The sequence below is a fragment of the Dermacentor variabilis genome, chromosome 4, assembly GCF_050947875.1.
Source record: "Dermacentor variabilis isolate Ectoservices chromosome 4, ASM5094787v1, whole genome shotgun sequence".
NCBI classification, from domain to species: Eukaryota; Metazoa; Arthropoda; class Arachnida; order Ixodida; family Ixodidae; genus Dermacentor; species Dermacentor variabilis.
This window is the reverse complement of record NC_134571.1, coordinates 99,759,311-99,778,509: the sequence shown is the minus strand read 5'-3', so window position 1 is coordinate 99,778,509 and position 19,199 is coordinate 99,759,311. Positions and strand designations below refer to the sequence as shown.

Sequence of the window (19,199 nt, the reverse complement as noted above, 5' to 3'; positions counted from 1 at the left end):
CACACGTTACACAAAACCATAGACTTCAAAGCACAAAGACAAATAGCCTGTTCTTTCACAAGTTACAAATCCATCATCATAGGGAGCAGAACTACCTGAAGCAAGCACTCAAGTGTACACTGTCCTTTCTGGACAGAAGTGTGAAAATAAACTAAAATCAACTGTAACTGAAGAAGCATGGGTATCAATGTTATAGTTTCCATTTCTTTTGCTATTTTTGCTAGTCTAGGTATTAAATAAAGATGCAGTTTCCCAACTTCCACACCCACATGTTTAAGATTAATTTAAATTTCGAAAGTTTACAAAGCATGGATCCCACGAAAAAGTAGACATTCTGGGTAGTTTGTGAAAGCAGCCACTAAAACCACACAACACTGCGTTGCATGCATTGACCAGCCTAAACTGGAACCATGCATCAGGATGTTACCAAGGTTGCAGAAATATTAAGCTTGTTCTCACACGTTGCGCCCCATAAGTACATGCAGCACTGCTTATTCTGACAAGCTTAATGGCACCAGCCAAAACAGTGTAGAGCTCCCTTTTCTATTCTTTTAAAGGGACCCTGAAACGCTTTTGACAATTTTCTACAAACGTACTGAGTCGTTAAAGCAGGCCCTTCTGATCATTAATTGACACATCTAAGTGCTCTGCGTAAAGCGTGTAATTAATTATAAGGTTTTAATGATGCACATCGCTGCCGATCGCAGCACACTGCTCGGCGGAATTTTAAGCCGCCCATACCCATATGACCAAAATCACCCATACGACCTCAGTGGGGCGAGCTATCCGATTGGCTGACCAGGGCGCGTGATCGATAATTTTTCCAACTTTATGGTAAACAAATGATCTTCGTAATAGTTGGAATGTTAGTTAATTTGTTTTTATGATAAGAAAGTAGCATAAAGAGAATGCACAAGAACAATTTTTCAGTACATTAAGCACTTCCGGCACACAGCAAGTGTCGTCTGCTTGTGTTACAACGTACTCCATATTGACGAGAGCTCTGCGGTCACAGTTGGTCTCAGTCTTTTCGCGAGCACTATGATTCGACTTTGTTGCCTTGTGGACTGCAAACGTAGCGACTGGTAATATGTCAAGCTGCGACATCGTGTCCCTCTGCAAGGCAGCGTACGAGCGAACTGGCTGCTGCGCATCGGACTACCGCTATCCGATCGGCGGCAGGATTTGCGCGTTTGTGGCCGTCACTTTACACCGGAAGATTACTAACGCAACAGCGTTTCGCGAGTCCCGTATTAGGGCAAACGTAAGCGCAAGGGGACAGGGTCTGGCCGCTTGACTGTGCCGTAACGGAATGAGCCGAGATGAGCAGAAGGGCAAATGTGAATGGTCTGCACGGTGCAGCCACCTGGTGGCATAGAGCGCAACCATACACAGTAGCAGCAACGAAGCGTATTCTTCTTTGCTGCTGGTGCGTATTTTTCGCAGGAGTGTAATCATCGACACGTTGTTTTTATAAATGTTTAAAATGTTTTACACTTGGTTAGAGCAATATTAGCGCTTTGTTTGGCTGGTTAAGCGCTGCGCCAACAAGTGTCTGGACTGTGTAGACCGATCAGGCCGCTCACGTACGTCTACGCCAAAGTTCCTTCATCAGCTTGAGTTTATGCCTCCAGTGATTTGCCGAAATGGCCAGCTTGCCTGTGGTTAACGGAATACCAGACACGTTCGGCGCTACGACAGAATGCTCGCAACGTACGCTGCTTCGATAGCTCTCGCTTGGGGTCGACAGCCAAGCGGCTAGCGGAAAAGTCTCGCGCGGGCGGGGGGGGGGGGCTCCAAAACAACCGGAAGTGGACGATGTGACGTCGCATCGTGACGGAGGACCAGCGAAGGCGGAGCAGAGCCCCGCTCGCTCGGCGAACGAGTTGAGGAGGAAAAGCGTGGATGGGGAGGAGGGTAACTTCTAATCACTTGTAGCTCCATTAATACGTAACGCTTCACTCAAATTGTGGTGCGAATGTTCTACTTAAGCTGTACCCTACGCGTCTACAAAATTTGTCCGAACCGTTTCAGGGGCCCTTTAAGTATTCAATTTGTCCTGCATTATTATACAGTAAAACCTCGTTAAACCGTACCCGCCTAAACAGCAGTTTCGTTTTAAACGTAGTAAAGTCAAATCCTCGACTCAGCGGCCATTGAACATAATGCGTTTTGTATCCGCATAAACCGTACCAGCTTATTGCGTACATGTCGGTTAACACGTACTGTTTCCCCTTTTCGTCGCGCAAACACGGCGGTGCGTCGTCTCTATCGAGCGGCCCAGCAGAACAACAAGCCTCAGAGATCGAAACAACGGCCTCCAAGCACACTGTGCGTTTGCGCGTGAAGCCGCATGAACATCCACATCATTTCAGCGCTGTGCCACAGAGCGTTGTGGTGTCGTGCAAGCAAGGACTCGCGTCATGCCGAAGTTCGGATAAAAAAGATGCTGGATGCTCAGCATAGAAAAAAAATTAGACAATGGCTGTGCTATCAAACATGACACGAAGAAGTCGGTGCTGGCACATGACAGGGATCTGCTGTTGACTACTGTGTGTGGCATTTGGAATGTAAAGAAGTTGCTCGGCAGCGATGCTGCGACCACGAAGAGATGTCAGCTACGAGGTTCGACTTTTCGCCATCGTTGCCTCTGTTGTTGCTGAAGTGTCGACTAGCGACAGTGATGAGGACGACATGGAAAGTTACAGCGCAAGCAATTCAGGCTTGACAGTGGCAGAAGCTGCGCGTTACGTAAGCCTCATGAATGCAATCGTTGCGACGAGAACAGCACCTGGGAATAAAAAAGGCGCCCCTGAACTTCTGCAGCACTACTGCGCGCGTGCACGAAGAATAGGTAACGCCAACGACAAATCTGCCATGCGAATGTTTGCCGAGAAGAGAGGGCTGGATGAAAAGCTGACACGCAGCTTCAGGAAGTTTGAGGCTGCTGTTGTCATGCTAGGTGGCCGTGGCATCAGACGAAAATAACGCTTTTGTCACGCGAAGTGAATAAATACCGCACTTGTTTTTCCCCATTTCATCGCAATCTCTCCAAGTTCTGTGTTCCTTTTTCGGCAGGTAAGTGGGCGATCTCATGCTATTTCGGTTAAACAGTACTACCGTTTTGTACGAACTTTTTCCGAATACGGCCAACTACGGTTTAACGAGGTTTCACTGTACAGTTTACAGCTGTTACAACGAACCCGCATACAACATACTTTCAGATATAACAGACGATTCTTATCTTTTGCTTTGGTCTGCCTATACTATCAACGCAACAAAGCCAGCTTCTAATGAACCAGGCTATCATGAACTATCATATACAACGGAAAAATTTTTGGGCAAGTTTTATCTAAATGGCATAAATACAATGTACTTAGCTGCGGTGATGCGTGCATGAAGCAGTGCACTAATGCAACTACTACCTGCTAAATCACTCGGGGTTTGTGAAAATGTACTTTTTCTTATGGAATGAACACACTAGCCACAAGTTTCCCACAGCTGCGTGGCATGCGGAGCCCAATTCAGGAATTTTTGGGTCGATGATGCAAGCAGCTCACCACCGCCCACTGTCATCGTCTCAGTGACAAGCAAGTGCCAAGGGTGCCACCAAGACTAACCAGCTTAGCTTCAAATCCATAGCATACGATGTTTCAAGAACAACCAGCGACGATCACAAAACACACTGTTTTGATAATACCTTTTTTTCTCATCGCAACAATTTACGAAAGACTGCTTTTCATGGCGTCCAGTGTTTCGCTGCGTCTCGTACAGTGGACAATAGAACACTGGACTTTTGTTGATGGGGGTTAACTGTGTTTATTAGGCATAGGCTGCACCACACAGGAATGGGTGCGGTTACATGGAGATACAGAGAGTAGGGTGTTTATAGAGATGGGGCAGCCGAACAGCAGGAGAGGAACGGGAGAGCCAGATGCAGCTTGACACTACGTCTGCTCCAAGTTCACAGAGAATAAGGGTTGCCACGACGGAGGGAGCGGAGGATTAAGAAGAGGCGCGTGGACAGTGCTTAACACCACACTAGATGTATCGCATGCCACCATCGATAGATGGTGGCGCCATCTCTTAATACATCTAGTGCAAAGCGTGAGATGCAGTCGAGCCGTTTTGCATGCAGTACAGCGGCCGACAGACATAGGTTCAGAATTCAACTTTCCTCGTACCACAGCTCTCATTTGCGCTATAGGTTCGACATTAGACATCTTTTGTCGCAAAAGGCAAAGTTAAGACAGTTTGTTCTATGGGCCACTGTTTTGCGTGACTAACATTAGTCAAGGTTTGTCTCACCGGTGGCGGCGACATGCTCGAGCCAGTTAGCATGGTGATGCACTGGCTAGCCGGCTCCCCGCTGTTGTGCCGGTTGTTAATTTGGCTGATGTGCAAATATACATGCGCTCTAGTGCGGGAAAACCAACATTATTAATCTTGCTGTTGTGAGAGTGTATATTTGTTTTAGTGTGCAAAAATTGCCATTTGTCGACGACCAGGATTTGTAAAATGGCGGGCAGCAAGGCACCATGCCCGTTTACCGCTCAAACCTGTTTATCGGTTATTTATTTACTTATACATTTATTTATTCTAATTCTGATGTTCTCACTGTTGTTGCAGTGGCCTTTAGATTAAACAGCTGTATATGCAATGTTGCATTATTTCACATCGTACCAGGGCCCTCATTTTGACAGAACAAATTTTGGGTATATAATGCACTTTTTTCGCAGAATCATTACAGGCCGTTGTAACAAGTGTCGACTGTATTCCCTAGAAATTGAATTCAGTGGCATTTTCATTGTCAGCTGCCGTTAAACAAAAATCTGGCTACGTATATGAGAATGAAATCACCCACCTCTGGAACCAGCCATGAAACCCAGGATGAGCGCCTTCTCAGAACGTGACACCTTGTTGGAGTTCTTGAACATTTCCTGTGCTTCGGAAACTTGGTCCAACTAATTTACAGAAATGAAAAACGAAGAACAAGGAAAAATGGTGAAATGTCAATGCTGAAAACACGAATGTTATATTGCAGAGCACTGTATAGCGGCAAACCACATGTCGGGATTATCACATACCTGACATAGGAGATAACACAATATCAAGCAAACATCGTCATAAACTAAGTGTACGCATCCCTTCCTTTCCCCCTTGTGCAGCAATCACATCTTAAAGTGCAAAGTGAATACAAATACTAATAAAAAATAATATACAGTAGGTGTATTCCCTGCATATGCGGGAATCGGTGATAAGCAAAGCTTTCTTTGATGTTTACTGAAATGTCTTCACTTCAATGTGCCTCAATGCTCCTCGCTCAATGCATGCCGTAGTCCCATTTTGTTCCCTCTGCTTCTTTCTCCCCACTCGGTTGATTTTGATGTGGCTTCTTCACTTCTCTGTAGCAGACTTTCTCTTAATTTTCTGTTGCTGACTTCATCACATCTTGCCTCTTGTTCTGCTTGTACATTAGGCACGTACCCATTCTGGGAGATTGGCGAAGAATGTTCACATACATGTCCAGTGTCACATTCCCAGTTGCAAATACCCAGTGGCCCGCATATTATCTATTTGGGCATGTAACCAGTGGCTTAAGTCTATTTGTACACATACCCAGTAAAACATACCCAGTGGCCGAAGTTGTTGCATAATCAGCAATACAGCAAGCCAGCACCCGGAAAGTGGCAAGAGGAGGCAAAGAAAGATTTACTTCAACCTTTTAAACTCCAATCCAGAACTAGCTGTACTCGTCATGGGAGGTTGTACCACTATTGACAATGATGAGCCGCACTTGTTCAGCCTGATGTGCTGCTCCCATTGCCAACGACTAGTTATAGTCGCCATCACTGGAAGACTGCCTTCAAGAGAAGCATTTCTTTATTTTTTTAAATTCTAACCGGAAACCGATCATGCAATATACTTTCCGAATCAGAATGACATAGAAAATATAATGACTACATTAAGAAAATTGATAAATTTGGTACGTTTCTCTGGAATTAATTTGGGGGTAAAGGGTTAAAATTTCAAGGTTGATTGAACTCAGAGTTTTCAAGTAAGAATATTCTCAGCTCAAAGGCGAGAGAGATTAGCTGAAGCAGAAGACCGCCAATTGTATCATAGCCGTCTAGCCTTTTCCACTTATGCCTCTCGACTTGTGGCAGCTTCTTTTGCATGAGTGCAGCCTCTTCATATGTAGGCGACTGAAGTTGTTTTTGTGCCGAGTTGACGCAGGCCTATTCGCAGCACTTGAAATGCCGAAAGGCTACCATGCCAACAAAAGAAAGAGCACAAATGGCAAATTGAATGGCACAAATTATACCTGAGTTCATGGGTCACCATCTTTCCGATTGCATGCAAGTGAGCAGGTAAGCATACCATTGAAGCGTCTGAGATTTCATTCATCGTTATTGACTCTGCGAAGAAGGTGGTGGTACCTTGAGGAAGTCCAAATAACTGGTCGGTAATTTATATGCAAATGAATGATTATTGAGGGGGGGGAATAGGGAATCTATCATGCATAAAGGCGTTGGTAAAGTATAGCTCACAAACATTGTTCCTCCTCAAATGCAGAACAGACAAAACTAGTGTACTGTATGTTGCAATTTACAAGATAGTAATTTCAATACCCATAGAGGTTGTTTTGTACAACTGCTGCTGGCATTCAACCTTCAGTGCGTCTCATGCTTCCCGTTGTTGCATTTTCAGCTTGGCCTTCCGTTCCGGGTGCTGCCTGTGGACCCACATCAAGTCGCTTCTCGTAGATCCAACAATTACAAGATTAGTACAAGCATGAAAACGTCATGTAACCAGTGCACTAACAGTCCAGCTGCATATGCGTTTGCAGGGTTGATGGAGTTGGGTGCTTCACGCAAACTTGCCGTGGATTTTCTCTTCAGAACTCTGCTCCAGCAGCAAACATCAATGAACCCGAGAGTGAGGTTGCGCCTGCACTTTACCGTCGGCACGAACAGTGACTGACAAATGCTGTCTATGTTTTAATCTGCCACGTGGATCGGCCTTAAAGGGGTCCTGAAACACCCCTAGGGCTTGGTGAAAGAACGAAGTTCGCAAATAGCAAACGCTGTTGCGAACATCACGGCATGTGGAGCTCACAAGCGGACCACAAAGTCACTCTTTCTCAAACACTCCCTTTTCAACAGAAGCCTGCTTCTTACTCTTTCCTGCACGCTTTATTTCATGATATAGCAGATTCCCATACGTTGCTGCTATTGGCCAATAGGTGACATCAATCAAGAAGGGTGTTTGGATCAGTGCGCTTCTTCCTACTGTTCCTGTGTATATTTATTGATGCAGTTTAATAAACAGGGTGAAGCAAGCCAAAATCTGGTTTCAAGTTTGAATAATAATTACATACTTCTGCAATAGGCTGACCATCGTCTGCTCACACTCAGCCACAGCCGCCTGCGTAGGATTTAAATGAAGGAATCGGTGTCATAGCTATCGGATCTTGCTAATTTCGACTAGTTTTTAATACTCAACAAGCCTCGAACCACGTGAAACTTCAGGTCAGACCATATGTATGCTTGCCAGCACGCACTCCCACCTGGCCACTCCTGGTTAAAGGCCTTGGCAGACTTTGCTTCGTATTGAGCTGTTGATAGAGCTTCAAAGTGCACAAGTTGGATGCGACTACTACCCGTCCGTCAGGCTGGTGCAGGACAAAGTCGGTCTGCAACTGCACTACATAGCAAAGCCAGACTGGAGCATACAAGCGCGAGTGGACACTCAAGCCCTGTTGTGCGCAAAGCAAAGACTGCGCGAATACACTACAGTTGCATGTAGCTGCAGTGTGCTGTGCAGTGTAAATACCTCAGCCACCACAGGGTGCCGCGACGATTGCAATGGCTAAGCACACCGAAGCTCACTGAGGAAAACTGCATTTGGCCCAAAATCGGAAGTCGCAGGGGGCCACTGTCATGTTCAGTGGGCGGAGTGTTGTGGGGCTGCCTCACTCCGCTGTAGCTTTCACAGTGCAAGTCATTGAAGAAGGAGCGGAAGCACCACAAATGGGATCATATGCAACCTTTCATTGCCAATTTCACTGCTTCTGCTGAACGCATGGAAGTGCTTTTTGTGGCAAATCAGTTCTGAAATAGTCTATTTTAACTTCAAGTGCATTTCTCAACTTGAATAGAAAGTGATTCAGGGGCCCTTTGAGGAGCAAATGACAACCCAGAGAAGCCACCTACCATAATACAGAAGGATCTCTTGGTTTTTTTGGAGAAAAACTGGAAAACAAAGCTTCCCAAGCAATGGAACATTGGCACGCAGTACAGATGTGAGCAACAGTCTGGGGATGTCATAATTTTTTTCTTATTCTTTTCATCGCAGCCTAGGCATGCAGGTTGAAATAATGTGGTATAACCTACTTGTGCCTGTTTGACCAATGTAATGCAATGGGATAGTTTCATACTGCACAACTGTGCTAGAAGAAATTAAGATTTGCTGCTGATGCCATGGTCTCTATACTTGTGCTCTTGACGGTACAGTGTGATCTACTTTTTAAACTGAATACCTAATTAGTATTAAGGTCAACATGACAAACACGTCAACTTCAGAAGGAAAAAGCACTTTATCCGAAAGCTTAGATAGACACACGATTGACAAACAGTACTTTTCAGGTCTTTATATAAGAACTGAGCTGTAATCAGTGCTGGTGTAGTTTTTTGGTGTTTTCTTTTACTGGAGTAGACCATGCTCCACATGTTCATTCTTAGGTACCAAAGTCACAGACAGCTGGCAACATTCTTATTGTTCAGTGAGAGTAGACTCCCAAACATATGCAGCAGCTGGTTTGTAAATCTGATTCTCTCCGTAAACCGGTCTGCAAAATCTGATTCTAACCATGACGAGGGCATGCGACCCACTCACCGAGAGGGAGAGCCCAACGCGCTGCTGTGGCTGGGTAGTGACCACAACTGCCGTCTGCTGCGACACCACAGGCTGCACCTTCTGCACCGCGATGTGCTGGACGGCCGCAGTAGTGGTGGCGCTGTTCAGGGCACCCAGTTCCCCTATGGTGGCCGTGGTGCGGCGTACCACTGCATTGGGCGGTGCTGCAACCGTCACCACGGTGCTCGTTGTTGGGGCCACCACAGTTGCTGCCGCCGATGCCATGCTGCACATTGGTTAGTTAAAAGAGCAGATGCTCACATATATATACCTGGAAATTAAATCTAACCTACGAAGTCATAAAATGCAAGAAATAAAAGTAAACAAGTGACGAACACTACACCATACCGTTAATTTGAACAATGTTAACTTTTATTCGACCTTTATCACCCTGGATACCTCCTGCGTGCTACTATGAAGAAAAGTGACGTTAAATAACTACAACTGCCTTAAATAATAGAGCGTGTAAAGGACAACTGTAACCATGTAAGGCATCACTAAACTGCTGCCACCACACTCGTTGCAGCAATGAGCACAGTGGCACGGAGAAGGATTCTAAGCAACCTCTGTCTAAGGTGCCTCAATGCTAGCATCGCTGTTTATGGAGAGACAGGAAATGCTGTTGAGAAATACAGCATCAGAGATGTCCTCCCAGATCATCAGTGCAGAGGGGGCAGGAGCAGGCATAAAGCAAACATAAAGCAGGCATCACGCAACACTGACGATCTTGGAGGCCATGTACTAGGCCACCTATGCATATCTCACTTGGTGAGGACTGCAACCGCTTTGGTGGCAGCATGATGCATTTTTTTTTTTATGTGGCAATACCAATGGGTGTCTTTGCATGAGAAGTGCAATTATCCAAGAGGTCCTTTCCTCAGCTGTACAACTGCACAATACACTTGACCCTCGTAATAACGAGATGGGATATAATGAAATAATGGACATAACGATGTAAATGCAATTCCCCAAGGAATCTCCATACAGATACATGTACTCAAAACTTTGTTTTAATGAAGTAAAATTTTTCTGCCAATGGCCATAACAAACTAGATTCGTCTCTGAAACTGAAAATACCGACCACTGCACGCCGAGCATATCGCTTTCTGCCGGGTTCTGCATTCGTATGGTGCGGCAGTTAAAATTTCCAATGTAGAATATGCCATCACCGCCACACACAAGCAGCACTTCTTGCTTATCACACCTCTCGCTCACTGCGGCACGCAGCTGGCGAAACTAGGCGTACCCTCTGAGATTGCTCTCTCAAAGGCCCCACCTAGCTGCACTGTGCCATATATCGATGACGCTTGCGCACGGCGTGCTAAAGACCAGTGCCTACACTTCTCTCTATCACTTCAGTGTGTTGCACTGTGCTGACGCACCCAGGCATGACCTCCAAGATTGCGTGAAACTGGCACGCGCCGGCCAAGCTAAGCCTCACACAGCGGAGCCACAGGACGACGAAAAAGCCCCGGATCGGATAGTTTCACATTCAAGGGCTGAATGCGTCCAGGAATATGTCTGCGTTTCTGACGCGGTGCCAAGCGCTGTCGGCCGTATACTCCGACGGATTTGCGAAATCTTGTCAAAGTGAGACTACCTCCGAAAGTCATGGAGGTCACCCAAGAATACCACCCCAGCTGCGTTATAGTCGGTACACCGCGATGTGTGCCACGTGATGCTCGAACCCGACGGGCTTCATTCGCATCACAGCGTGTTGCTGGCTGTTCCCTTCGACACCGTCTCGCCAGTTCCACGATAATATGAGCAAGCCAAATGGAAAGCGGTATTGAAAGACCATCACACTGGAACATAAGGACGTTATCGTAATGGCTGTCGTGTCAAGTGCTAAAAAGTTGCGTGTTTGACATGCCGGAGTCTTTTACTGTTGTTCTATCAAATTTTCATCACATACATAGCGGTTCGGCAGGCCACGGAGCTGTAGTCTTCTTTGCATGTTCAAAGTAGTGCATACCACTGGACATACACTGCAGTAAAGGGCAATAGTTGGTATAACGAAGTAACGGAAATAATTAAGTAATTTCGGCTTCCCCTTCGGCTTCATTATAAAGAGGTTCGAGTGTATGACCACATTTGTACATTGCACGACTAATCCGAGAAACTTCGCAGGTACGCACCACTTCATGTTGCTTAAGGCCGCGTAATAATTTCCCTTCATACTGCTGAAGGGCAGCTTTATTAGCTTCCTTGGAAATCCGAGCCCCAACATTCCACATAACTCTCTTAGAAAAGTGTGAATGTTTTCAAGCATAGCTGCATGGAGGCTTCTAAGGTCTATCGAATCTCTCATGTTTACAGGAAAAAGAAGTGTGCTGCAGGGGCACGGCACAGCTATTGGCATGCATGATGCGGCTGTGAGAGTAGAAGTGCCGATAAGGAAGCGAAACAAGCTGCTGAAAAAATGCAAAAGTGAGAAGATAAACATATACACTGGGCAAAAGAACCGGAGAACCAGAAAGGGACCCCAGCACTTTAGTCAGTCAGCTTTGTGGATGCCTCCTTCAGGCATTTCTTCACGCTCCAAACATTTGGATTTACAGGCTCTAGCTCAAGAACATAAAGGATACATGCCGTATTTACCTGCATCGTGATCGCACTCCTCTTTCTTTAGAAAAGTAGCTGAAATTTGGGGGTGCGATTGTTATGCAAGGTAACATTCTTGGTGAAATAATGTGTGGTACCGAGAATCGAATTTGCTTTGGTAATTTTAGTAAAAAACTGCAATCACTGACCGACCCTTTGGATGCCCGATTCTTTAGACCTGCTCAATTATTCAGACATCCCAGTGGCACCGCAAAGTTGTCCTTAGGACCAATGTATGGTGAATTAAATTTCAGGTGCCACACAGTATGTCACTCAATCTTTTAGAATGATCTGGGTGAAGTAGGTCACAAACGTGTCAGCTGCAAGCCAATTTGCCACCATTCTGGTTGTCACACATGGCTTCACTGTCATTGCTGAGGCAATTCCTCAACTTCCAGAGTGTTGTACAGCCAATGTGAAGAGCTTTTCATCGATTCAATACCAAAGAATGATTTCGGTCACCAACTCCAACAAAATAGCACTGGTTAGGCCTAGTCAGTGGAGGTGGCAGGCAGGACGTCATTGCAGGAATCTTGTATCATATACTAAATCAAAGATCGAGCATGAAGTCATGTGTATGAGTTGGACTGATGGCAGCACATGTGAAGCGGATTCGCGGGCGATCAGCCAGCAGCTACTGCGAATGCCTACCAAGTTTGTGTACATGCTTAAATGGATGAAACAACACAAGCTCACACATGGGCATAAAACTGATAAAGTTCCAAAACTGATTTTGTGCAGCGCATATAGGATGGAAGTAGCCAACGGAGTTTTGGAGCAGCTCTGGGAGTAGCAAATTTGGTACTGTGGAGCACATTTGAAGCAGGAATTTCCCGTTTTGGAGCAAAAGATACACAATTTGGAGCAGCTTAGTAAAGGTCAACACGAGTGAAATACAGGTAGACTAGAAACGGTGTTCTTTATTTGACTTTGCGGAACACTATTAACTGCAAAACAGTTCTGCAGAAGCTCGCAAGGTGGAGGAAAGTTTATGAACGGGAAGAATTGTGCTTCATCCGACCATAGCATGAAGCTACAAAGCAAACCCATACGGGTTTCTCAAAAACCATGCATAAGTTGCGTATCGAATGTGCAACTAAATGTGGCCAAGAAAACAATAACTCTGGACAAAACATTTTAATTTCCTCTCGACACTTTACAATGCGCCGCCAACAACACCCACACTCCAAAGATGCTGACGCTGAAACAGATTGCTTAGGCTTGGTTTCCAGGGCTAAACACAAGCCAATGCCTGACTATGGCCTATGTGGTTGGCATTGAAGACGCACACCTTGCTGTACATGGCAATTTCATTCAAAATTAGTTTGGGCGCAAGTTGTTACAGCTCAACTGTATGGCACAAGATGGCACAAGATGGCGCAATCAGCATAGTATTTCCATCCCTGCACTGCTTAAATTGAGAGTACTTCAGGAGGACAGCCTGTTGGGCTAATTGGCTTTGTATTATAACTATGGTGGCTTAGCACAAAGGATAAACGAGCACAAAAACAATGAAACAGACATGAACGGGTGCTTATTGGTGAGTGAAGATGTTGCACACATGAACGTAGCACATGTCTTGCACCTGTTCGTGTCTGTTTTATTGTTTTTGTGTCCGTTTATCATTTGTGTTAAGCTACCATAGTTAAACTGACAGTATTGCGGAGTCAAGGTCGCGTGCGTGATATCTGCACTTTACGACAATACGCAGTGCATATCAGCCTGTGCAATGAGAAAATGCAAAATGCACCCATGGACTCAACCATCCCAAAATTTCAAGTAGAGTTCAATGGCCACAGGAGAATCTCCGCAGTTCACGAACGAAAGTGCGGTGATGACCAAAAATGAATTGCAACACAAAGGAAAAGTCTGTAAACAAGTTTTTTACTGTCCTTATGTTGTAAAAAAACAACGAAATAAATTTTGCCATTGAAATTTGTCTTTCAGACCATTAGATTGTTTGGAGCAAGGGTCTGGGTCCAAAAAATTGATTGGCAACAGTTTCTGGTCACATGCTTCAAGTGAAAGCCAGGAGAGAATGGCGTCAGAGGGGGGTCACCGAATGAAAGCGGACTGTGTGACATAATGCTTCCTCCTTGTGTTTTCTTTCTTTTTGACTGCAGTTCACATATTGGGACTAAGCATATACGTACAGAAAAAAATTTCAGCCACCACATATACAAGATGTAAATCTACAACTGTGTGTGCTTCCAGTAATGTAGGCTTCGGCAAGTACAGTCAATGACCGATAATTCGGACTCCACGATGAACATAATTAAGTCCGAACTATCGAACGTCTGGAAAAAACTAATGTATCCAAAAATGATTATTTTATTTACATTTTTATTATTTCTTTATTATTTTATTCACGAAGGCCTTTGTGCAAGGAAGAAGTGGCCGATTCATTGCTGCACACACTTCCGCTTACGTGCAAACAAGTCCATCTGTATTTCTGCCAGTTTTGTGTTGCCTCTGTATGTCGATGCAAGGACTGCAAAGGCTCAAGTCAGATCCGCATGTGAAGGCTCTGGAGCACACAGCACATCATCATTATTATCCGAGTTGCAGAGAGTCGCAGTTTGAAGATGGGACAACTTGCACAATTGTTTCGTCATCATTCAGTTCAGCACACAACGACACCGGGCTGTCAACGTCTGCAAAGTCTTCAAATGTAACTGCAGTAGGAATCGGCACACCATAGCCTAGCAGGTCATTAATGATGTCGGCATTTGAGCTCGATGTGGTAGGCGGCAGTTCAGGTTCTTCAGTTGTGGAGTCTGATTGGGAGGGCACTGTTGGTGCTATTTGACGCGAACTGCCGATAACTTTATGAGAAATACATTTTGGAGCCAGCAGAGCATTGTCTCGAACGCATACTAAACAAACAAGTAAGTACATAATGGCAGGACACTGTCCGGAAGGCATATTCAACAAACAAGAGCTGGCCATGCACGGTGGTGCCGGAACGGATGTGATCGCAACATTGATGCAACCTCACAATTCAGGCAAAACCTCCGAGATCGCATTTGGAGTTAAATCACTGGGCCTCTTCAATTTTCGGAGTTCTGGCAGCCCACTGGCAGCCAGCTAGTTCCGGTCCTGATAGGAAGTCACGTGGGCTGGGATCCCAACCCGAACCTGCCCGAAGTTTGCAAAATCAACGCCAGGACAGCTAGCCGAATGCAAACATACTACCAGCATGGCAGCGCCCGGCGAGGCCGGCGCGCGCTCAGTGTATTCGGCCCGTTTATGCATTGTCAGCTTGAAAATATATAGTTGCATTCAGGGATACGATCACTTTTGCGCAATTTCGCGCGACTCGGCACAGGACACGCATTGGGCCAACCTCTCCTTGTGCAGCACAACAGATGGCCTCTGACGCGTCCGGTGACAAGACGCGATATCGTGCCTAAGTGATTGTATTCTTGGAAGCAATAGCTCGAGGATCCCTGCTTGCAGCGATCACGTCGCCCACCGGCGACATTGATGAGTTGGCATTGTGTCATCACTTCATAAGACATGAAAAAGCAGGATATCGGGTACGTCTTATACGCATAAAACTTCGTGCCGCCCTGCTTGGGCCTTGATTTCAGAAAGTTTGTCGTGGCTGATGGTGCTTCTTATTTTGACCTTAAAGGGACACTAAAGGTTACTATTAGTCAACGTGGACTGTTGAAATACCATCACAGAAACGTCGAAACGCTTGTTTCGTGCCAAGGAGAGACTTATTTTAAGAGAAAATGCGTTCTGAAGCGTCCGCGTACCTCTAGCGCAGTTCAAATCGCCCGCCCTCCGATCGAGGAGTACTGACATCATGGTCTCATAGTGACGTTGCGCCATCGGTGAGTAGAACGGCGTCCGCAGACGGCGCTACGGCTTTTCTGCGCAAAACGCGAACGCGCGGCCAGAAACAGAGCCAAGACAGAGCCGACTGCAGAGCGAAAGCGAGAGTATGGTTAGGGTGGCTAGAAGGGGAGGTGTGAATACCGGCAGCGCAAACGTGACCCCACAGTGCACCGATGCCGCGGGGCGGCGCTGTTGACCAAGGCAGGGTAAGCACGCAGCCGAAATGAGCGCCTCGCCAGCCTCGCATCGGCTGCATCTCTACCACCGAAGGGAAAGTGAGCCCGTTTCGGGTATCGCGCGCTTTCTGCGAGCGTCAAAGAATTAATCTTTATCATGACAACAATGTTATGTCAGCCCACATCGTTACACCTGCGAAATTTTATGGGCCCAGTTCGCACTGTATCGAGATTCAAACGCGTTTCGTCTGTGCGCATTTCGTGAGCTGGCTTTGGGTGTTAGGGGCTAGTGGGGGCTTCGAAATAATTTCGACCACTTCGGGTTCTTTAACGCGCACTGACATCATACGGGCCACGGCGGCCGCATTTCGATGGGGGCGAAATGCGAAAACACCCGTGTACTTAGATTTAGGTGCACGTTAAGGAACCCCAGGTGGTCCAAATTTCCGGAGTCCCCCACTACGGCGTGCCTCATAATCAGAAAGTGGTTTTGGCGCGTAAAACCCCATAATTTTTTTTTGACATCATACGGCGCACAGGCGCCTTGCTTATCGCCTCCCTGAAAATGCGACCGTCGTCCTCGAGATTAGCAGTCAATCACCCTATGCGTGCCGTAAGACCTGTAAACTGCAGACATTACCTGATAATGTCTGGACGTGTTTACAAACCACTTTTTGTCTGCGCTTGCAGACCTGTAGCATGTCATTTTGACGCTCATATAAGCAATTTACTATGATTGCAGACGGTGAAGCAACAGATCTGGTCATGAAATCGTTTATTTACAAGTGAGGAAAAAAAATTACAACACACAAGGTTTCAGTGTTTTCCGTTTCTTCTCACTGCTCTGCTGATTGACACCTTTAAGCAAAAAGTGAATCTTTGTGAGGCAATAAAAACGTATAACTGAGGCTGTCAGGGTAGCAGAATGGTCTAGGCAACCAATCTTTGATGTTTAATCAATTGACTGCAAAATCTCGGCCACAGCTTTGGCATGCCAGCGTGTTACACTGAATTAAAAATTATGGGGTTCTACGTGCCAAAACCATTTTCTGATTATGAGGCACGCCGTAGTGGAGGGCTCCGGAAATTTTGACCACCTGGAATTCTTTAATGTGCACCTAGATCTAAGGACACGGGTGTTTTCGCATTTAGCCCCATCAAAATGCGGCCGCCGTGGCCGGGATGCGATCCCACGACCTCGTGCTCAGCAGCCCAACACCTGAGCAACCACGGCGGGTGTTATACTGAATAAACGAGTGAGTTTGTTTTCAAGGGCATTGTCCAGCTTATAGAACGATTCTGAGGGATATAAAAGGCCCTCAAGGTGCCACTCTTTGGATGCCTCTGATGGAAGTTCTCTGGGGATATTGCCTTTATCACTAAGACATGCTGCTTTGCAGTCTTCACAATGTGTGGGCAAAACACGCCTTCTCGCCCCATAACCTGCAATGTAATAAACTTTAAGCCGTGCGTCGCTGCGGTGCTCTACATAACTTTGGTGGTCCACAGCCACTTGCACGGCATCTGTTGGCACAGCCTTCACGCTGTCTTCACTGTGGCTTTCTTGTTCAGCCAGCACCTCTCCAACAAGGACATCCGACGACACATTTCCGTCCTTGGGGCTCCTTGTGAGGTTCTAGAAACTAAGACACTTGGATGTGCGCAAGCAACATTTGTTACTTAAGCATGCCGAACTTCTGTAAAACATTGGTACTATTTACCAAGCTTGCACGTATACACACCTTATGACTAGAATGAATTGAGGTGGGGTAGGATGATTGTTTGCCCCACTCACTTGTCTCACAATGCCAAAACATTGCTCTAGGCGGTCTTGGCTCAGTTTCGAAGTCATCATGTACATGATGTCAGCATTGTCGGTAAGGTACTTTAGAAGGTGTTTTGTTGAATGGATGGTCATCGTCAGCCCCTCAGAAGTACTGTTACTAAGAAAGCCGAGCCCATTGGAGTGAGCCTCCCATTCATCAAGAAACGGAAGAGTTTCATCAAAGGTGGCCTCTTTCTTGCTGCCCCATCTGAAATACCAAAGAGAACAATCATGCACCATTTTGAGAGAAAAACTATGTTAAAATAACCTCATGACTTCTGCAGGGAACCTCGACGTCATAGCTTCAATGAGCCTGGCCTGACCATTGGGACCACTCGATCCCGTTTGGCAAATGCTTGTTTGCAGGCAGGGGCATGGAAGAGATACCTTTTCTGAGGTTTTCTTGCACCCAGTATCACATCCGGGCACAAAGCTCCGTCTTCTTTTTCGCTGCCGACTGCATCTCGCCCTCGAATTACGGATTGTCGCGAGGAACACTCCAAAAGGGGCGCCGAGACCAACTGACAGCGGAGGCGCAGGCCAGCACGGCTACGAGTCCCCCGCCGCGAGCGGCAGCGCCACGTTCCCCCTGGTGGCATCGGTGCGCAAGGGGGTCATGCGCGCCCGAAGGAAAGCGCCACCGGTATTCACACCTCCCCTTCTAGCCACCCTAGTATGGTGGCTAGCGGAAGGAGAAACGAATTACGTCCCACATTACATCCCACGGCACACGGAGAGTCCGTTTTCGTTAAACTATAGGCTGCGGCGAGCTCGCAGCGTGGTCGGCGTGGTCTATGAGAAGCGACGAGCCTTTTCGCACTCGCAACAGGGCATAAAAATGTGCGAATCGACGCAAAACTCGGCCAAGAAACGTGCCAAGAAACACCGGCTCTCCGGAGCGGGAAAGCAACGAGGGCTTCCCACGACATCACATGGACGTGGCATTCTCGCTGCTTGTTCCAAATGAAAGTTTCGCGAGCCAGCAGAACCCTCACAGCACGAAGCGATAACGAAACTACTGAAACTCCAAAGCGTGCGCGGCGCAGAGTCGAGCGCGCAGACTCGAGCGAAAACGAAACCTTTCGAACACCCATATTACTGAAGGGCAACGTCAAAATGTTATTTTTTCTTAGAATCGAATAGACGTAGACAAATATCATTTTTTTCCGTCTTATAATCGAATGAAATGATATTTTTAATACGAGTAGTTGAGTATTAGTAACACAAATTATGAGGAGTCCTTTCGTCATCGGGCTAGTACCGGAATGTCGCTGGGGGGTCTCAAATCGTGTTATGCATTTACCTCAATTTCTCGGTTACTAAAGCTCTGTTCGCGATTATATTGACGCCTTAGACGTTCTAGAACATTGCTCTACCACTTTAACTTGAGTTTCTGGTAACCTTTAGTGTCCCTTTAAGGAGCTGGAGACGTGGCTGGCGCATGAAAATGCACGCTGCCTGTGACCAGCGAAACGTTGCACACGAAAAACAACATTGGTCGCGATCATGAGAGCAATAAGTCAATGTACGTGTGTCTAATCTATGTGTGCCTATTACTCAACCAGTGCATTCTTACATCAACGGCCAGCAGTTCGGACACATATCGGTTTTGAGCTGCCACCAAAGCATACAACGGAAAGATGAAGTGAACATGGGCTAGCTACAATGCCTTCGCTAACTGCAGAAAAAGGAGATATCTCCGCATACATACGCGAGATATGTGAAAAGGAAGACCACCAGAGAAAGACGAACCAAAAATGTACCGCAATATGTGTTAATGAGCACCTACAACTTGCGTTAAACACGATGCAGATAACATGCCCGCACGA

General features: G+C 46.3%; 1 protein-coding gene across 4 annotated transcripts in view; it reads right to left on the bottom strand.

Annotated features, from left to right (window-relative positions):
- The window catches only part of LOC142579569 (negative elongation factor A-like), a 66,448-nt gene that overhangs the window by 3,198 nt on the left and 44,051 nt on the right, over positions 1-19,199 (bottom strand). For all 4 annotated transcript variants that reach the window (XM_075689919.1, XM_075689922.1, XM_075689920.1 and 1 more), the window contains exons 10-11: positions 8,899-9,145; positions 4,865-4,964 (exon numbers count right to left, since the gene is read on the bottom strand). In XM_075689919.1, the coding sequence (XP_075546034.1) occupies positions 4,865-4,964; positions 8,899-9,145 (347 nt within the window). The remainder of the gene's footprint in view (positions 1-4,864; positions 4,965-8,898; positions 9,146-19,199) is intronic.